The sequence below is a fragment of the Rhamphochromis sp. 'chilingali' genome (assembly GCF_963969265.1).
Source record: "Rhamphochromis sp. 'chilingali' genome assembly, chromosome: 18".
NCBI lineage: Eukaryota > Metazoa > Chordata > Actinopteri > Cichliformes > Cichlidae > Rhamphochromis > Rhamphochromis sp. 'chilingali'.
This window is the reverse complement of record NC_137945.1, coordinates 16,275,435-16,281,434: the sequence shown is the minus strand read 5'-3', so window position 1 is coordinate 16,281,434 and position 6,000 is coordinate 16,275,435. Positions and strand designations below refer to the sequence as shown.

Sequence of the window (6,000 nt, the reverse complement as noted above, 5' to 3'; positions counted from 1 at the left end):
TCAGAAGCATCGGTTCTCCTGCTGTCCGCGCGCAATCATACACATGTCTCAGGTGGGGTCATTTAGGGCTTTGTGGGCTTCGGCTCCATTAAAGTGACAGCTAAGGTGAAGAGGGACGAACACTAAGAGACGTCATCGTTGGCAACGGACCAGAAAACCACTTTATCTCCCCTGTTGTCATTCTATGGTCCACTGAGGCTGAAACAGCATGTGGAGAATCTGCAGTGCACGCGCAGGTGTATGCGGGATGGTTGTGAGCTACATGATGTAAACAAGAAGCAATTCATTGATTTTACGTGTAATTTATAGGCTGATCTCTTGGTTTCAAAACAACAACGAGCATTCAGCCATCAGGGTCATCTCTTCTTGGGATTGGAGAATGCATTTAAAAACAAATACATTTAAGGGACAGGGCATGTCAGAGTCAAGCTATTATGGGATACTTGGAGTTTAACCCCATTTAGGGACAAACTATGGCGATATCTCAGCGTTTGCTCTACTCTGTGTTATATGCAATGCTTTTTTGAAAAGGCTTGAACATAAAAAGTGGAAAGTGAATGTTTTTGAAGTATATATGAGTTAATTTTTTAAACTATCTTTCAGGAAGGTTGTTTCAAACATACAGCAGTACTTGACATATTTCTTCTGTGGATTTAAGCTGTCTGGGTTTCTTTTGTCTTTTCATGTAATCCCAGACTGACTGCATGATGTGGAGATCATGGCTCTGCAGGGGCCACACCATCTGTTGCAGGATTCCAGATGACCTCGGGTGTAGGTTTGGGATCATCATACTGCGATCTGAACATATCTAATGCTGTAGCTCAAGATCGTAGTACTTCGCAAAAGGCGATTTTTGTGTAAAAGGTTTATTTGTAATGAGAAATTGTTTTAAAAACAACAAACGGGCTAATATTTATCTTTTTTTAGGCAGGCTTTGAGTTGCCAAAGCTATAAAAAAAAGAGAGCTTTTTTCCCCTTTTTTTCTGGAAATGTTTACAGCCATATCATCACCCCGCCCCTCCTTTCTTTAAATTTCGGGGATTAATGCGTTTTTTTGTTGTTGTTAATTTTTTTTAAACAACTTAAGGTAAATTATACACAGTCACATTTTTACAGTGTGAGATTTTAAGTTTTACTTAATTAGTATGGGCTATTTAGTATTACTCCACTTAAATTAATTTCCTTGAACTGTGAGATGATTTATTTAAATTAGTGTAAAGGGTAAATATATATATATATATATATATATATATATATATATATATATATATATATATATATATATATATATATATATATATATATATATATAGCAAACGTAATGAAAAATAAATAAGATAAAAAATTACAAAGCAGGTCGTAAAACGTGTCCCGAGTCTGCATGCAGTGTGAAGTTTTTCTTTCCCCTCCCTGAGCTGCAGGGATATGACAAGATAGCAACAATCGGTGGGTGGTGGGCGGACGGAGAGGGTTTTTCAGCATGGACTGACGAGGATAATAGAAATGTTGCAGGCGTGTTGCTGTTGTAGTCAGCCTGCAGGGCCGGTAGGACGACGGTCGCCATCTCTGGGTAAACACTGTAACCGTATCACGCAGTTGATATTGTAGTGTGTGGATAGAAGCTGGAGCGTACAGTAGCGGCAGCAGAAGGCGGGGGCTATGCTGCCTGCAACAGCCACATCGGACACGAACGGCTTCGATGCGGGACTGACGCTTTGTTTGTCTCCTGCACATCGGACTGTCACCTCACATTTTGGACCAGCCGTCGTGACCGTTTCTTCCTGTTTCTTCTTCTTCTCGCTGATATTTTGTCTCGCTCGTAAGCACCGGGGTATGGGAAGTGCAAAAATGGGATTTTAACGTTGCAAACAGCGGACGCTCCAAAGCCTGCGCACAGCCAGGGGGACTGTAGTGCGCCTGGTAATGTTTGCCAAGGAATAAAACGGTGTAGCCGAAGGTGCGTAACATCTCGTTTCCATGGACAACACGTCCATAATAACACAGGTTGCAAATCCGAAAGAGGAGGAGAGCATTTCTTCAAGTCAAGATAAAGGTAAGGCGCACAGAAATGTCACACATGACTCTTTTTTTTCACACAAAAATAATAATTTTTAAAAAAGCGTGAATTTTCGGTTTCCATGTATTCCGGAGAGCCCGCTGCTTGTTTAGATTGACTCAGTGCCCATCTGCCAGATCTGCAGCCCTCGGTGCAGAGAGGATACTGAGCTCCGGACTGCAACAGCAAGACAAGAGTATCGACGGAAAACCTCCATTGTTCAGCTTGAAGCAGGGAAACATTAAGAGCCAGAGCCCCCAGCTCAGCCTGCAAATATACAGTCTGATGCTGGGAGTCCGCTCTAACTTTATGTCACTCATAGCTTTATTTATTTTAGCCAGAAATATCCCACCAGCATTTTATTACTTAACACATGTGCCATTTCTTTAGGTCTGAGTGAGCAGGGTTTACTACTGGGGGCGGGTACTCTACTACTTCTCCCCCCCTCTGCTCTCTCAACATCCCTGTATCTGCCACAGACACTGTAAAATGCATTGAAAACAGCACACCACCAATAACAAGTGATCAGAGGAGGTTGTGGTATTTGCAAACTGCATGCACATGAATTTAAACATGTGATTGTCTGTGCAAGGTCAGAAGACGGTGTCTTTATGCGCCTATCAACATCAAAGTCACTAGTGATAGGTTTGCACACATTTATCCATCTGAGCAATAAAATAGCACTGAAGCAACAACAACAAACAGAAGTTTGCATTATTATCTCTCTTCTGTACATCCTCCATAAAACAAGTATCCTCATGTAACTGAAAGTGTCTTGGCTATTCACGCTGCTGGGAAATGTCCCCTTGCTGCTGAGTTAAAAAACAAAAAGTGGCTGAAAACAACAGCTCAACAGCTGCTCTGCAGATTATGCAGGCTGTGCGAAAACACATTTTCTTTTTTGTTGTTGTTGTTTTTTTTTTACGAAAGACTGCGCTTCACCATGTGGCGACGACATGACTGTCAAATCCCCCTCATCAGTCAGGAGTTTTCATTAACTTTGAAAGAGGTTTTTGCCAGTCTCTTTAAACTGATGCATATTTCCATTTTCATTTGAGCTGACATCTTGTTGTGTAACGAGACTCTGTGTGGAATCTGTGTGCACACACTGGGGAGGTACACGAGCGTCCGCGGAGCTCAGGGCTCTGACATTTCCCCCGCCAGCCACCAGCACCCATCCAAGTGAGCCGCAGGGTGCCTGGAGGCCAGAGGGACCACAGCTTCCTGCTACACCCAGTGCTCTGTTGGAGAAAAGGTCACCTTCCCGCATCACCTACCACTGAGCAACACTGACATACACGAGCCACTCTGAGTCACTGCTTTCCCAGCCTGCACTGTTAAAATGGGCTTTGCTTTAATGTGAAATTGACTCCATCAATTGTGATTTATTTCCCAATGTTTACCCCCCTCCCCAGCAGCTTACTGTAGCTTCATAATTAAAACCCACCATAAACAAATCCATCAAAACTACCACTAAACGTACACATTCATCACCCAGTGAGAAGGAGTAAGATCATCCAGGAAATTAGTTGGAAAAAAAAATTAAAATATTGCTTCTTTCCTTCAGAGCGCTTTTTTGCACTTGTTTCCCACACTTTCCTGCCCTGCTCTTCTTGAACAGTAAAACCCAGATGACATGTGGAATCTGACAGTTAATCTGGCAGGATAAAATCCAGGGTCAGTCACTGACCAAAGAAGGCCTAACACACACCCACACACACTTACACACACAAACGTGCACTGTGGCTCCTCAAATGGCTGCTGTCGTACATAAAAAAGTATCAGCAGGGAGCTTCTTGAACAGTGCCCCCGGCCCTTCACTTCAGTCCCTGTCAAAGCAGACAGCAAACAGCACTTGTTGTCCAGGAAAGTTACTCTGCGGCTTGCTTGGGCTCCACTGAAGCCACAAATCATTACACTCACACACGCACGCACACACACTGAATATTTCAGAGCACAGGCAGGCTATTTTCAGAGTCCTATCGGTTTCATTCCAAGTAAAGACGTAGTAACTCATTAGCGCCATTTTTTAAAAACATTTGGTCAGGTGCTGATTAGAGCTCTATGCATAATGGAGGATGTTGAATGAGATGAAGGATTTAATCATAATGGGGATGGTGGATGAAGTCATGCATATCATACATTTGGAAAATAAACATTGCTTGGAGCACGTTCGGGCTGTTTTGCATCACGTTTTTCTTTTTTCTAATCTGACAAAGAAGCAAAGTGTTCTGATTCAAGTCTAGATGTTTCGAAGCAACCAGAGTCATCTTTCCAAACTCAAATTACACTTTTCATTTGGCAGCCATTATCATTTTTATTTATTTATTTTTCTGATGCAATGAAATGCAATGGCTGGACTTGCAGCCGAGGAGGGGAGCCACAAGGCCTGCCAGGCTCAGTCTCGCTAAGCAAAATCACTCAGGCTTTGCTCCGATAACTTCACAGCGAGGTAGGTATCAGTGGACGAGCCGTTTACCTTAATCAGATTAGGTCACATCTGAGTTTAGCTCTGCACTCCCGCAGAGTGAGTGATGACAGATACTTCAGGGAAATTACAATCTTGCGCTCGCATTAATGGCAAAGCAAGAGTCTGTTTTGCTTGAAAATCTTACCGAATTGGCTTTAAATTGTGTCTTACTGACTGTCACTATGAAGCTGCTTCTTTTACACACTGATGAATGCATTTGTTGAATTCAGCCTGGAGTCACTGGAACAACTCTAACTAAGAAAACCTTCTTGGAAAACCAACAAATACAAATAACGCTTTTATCCCTTTCTGAGGGCGAGCTATTTGCATTCTCCTGAACAGATGTCATTCTGCCCATTCTCTGGTCCAGCAGCAAGATTAGAGCCTGGACAATACTTCAGGCCAATGCCAGCTGTGATTTAGTCAGGAGAACAAAAAATCTTAGAGTTAATGAAAATACTTTTATCATTTTCAAAGACTGGGGTATTTGCGATAACTTCCCGGCAATTTTTTTATTTAATATTTACACATTAATCAGCAATTTAACTAATCAGACAGGTCCTGAGAGTATTGCAAACAATGATATCAAAAGAGCTCTCCTGGACAAAGAACTGTTCACCATTTCCACCCTATCATCGTTATTTAACCATTATGTTCGTTTTTATATCCAAGTACTGCAGGAAGCATAGCCCAGCAAACCCTGACATCATTGCCTTGGTCAAAACTGGTCGCAGTAGGACACCAAAACCTGAACTTTAGCTGGACAGACGTTACGTTGTTTCCACATAGAATAGTGCTTAGTTCTTACAAAAGTGAAAAATACAAATATAATTTCTAAGATGGAATATAATGTGTTTGTCTTTTTGAACAGCTAACAAGTTTAGTACACAGTTGCATACGTCCACCTAACATCTTCCCAGCGTACACAGACCAGTATTACCAGAGTCTATTTATGGTTTTCTGCACCTAAATTCAATTTCATTTGTTGTATAGTGAACTCTACATGTCAGACTCTTATAATCATCCCCTTTCTGTCCAACATACCAGCCTCATAAACTCAGGAATGCTAACATTCACATATGAAACCAGTTAGCTCAGTAGCATAAGTAATGAACTCAAAAGCTTTAGATGAAGCTGAGTTGAAGCCACCCTTAAACTTTTTTTGTATGATTGTTCATTTTATTCTAATCAATAAAGACAACAAGGATTTCTAGGTGACGTAACATTGAAGACGTGACTCGATCTGACATTGTAATAACGTCTACGGCTTTAGTTCATCTTTCGTTTTGGAACTACTTTTTCATCCTGACGTTATGTGGAGAAAAGAAATGCTTGCTGGGATTATAGGATGATATTAACATATCTCGCGATAGGCAAATAATAGGGAATAGTATTGGCCAACCTGTCACACTTACGCCATCCTAGATGCTAGACTGTCCTTCACAGACTCCATTAACCTTCGATAATTAAAAAA

At 41.6% G+C, this 6,000-nt stretch overlaps 1 protein-coding gene across 2 annotated transcripts in view; it reads left to right on the top strand.

The window, feature by feature from the left end:
• Window positions 1-1,454: 1,454 nt before the first annotated feature.
• ctdspla (CTD (carboxy-terminal domain, RNA polymerase II, polypeptide A) small phosphatase-like a) overlaps window positions 1,455-6,000 on the top strand; it is a 41,234-nt gene continuing 36,688 nt past the window's right edge. For both annotated transcript variants that reach the window (XM_080864478.1, XM_080864477.1), the window contains exon 1: window positions 1,455-2,053. In XM_080864478.1, coding sequence (XP_080720604.1) covers window positions 1,978-2,053 — 76 coding nt within the window. In that variant the 5' untranslated portion in view covers window positions 1,455-1,977. The remainder of the gene's footprint in view (window positions 2,054-6,000) is intronic.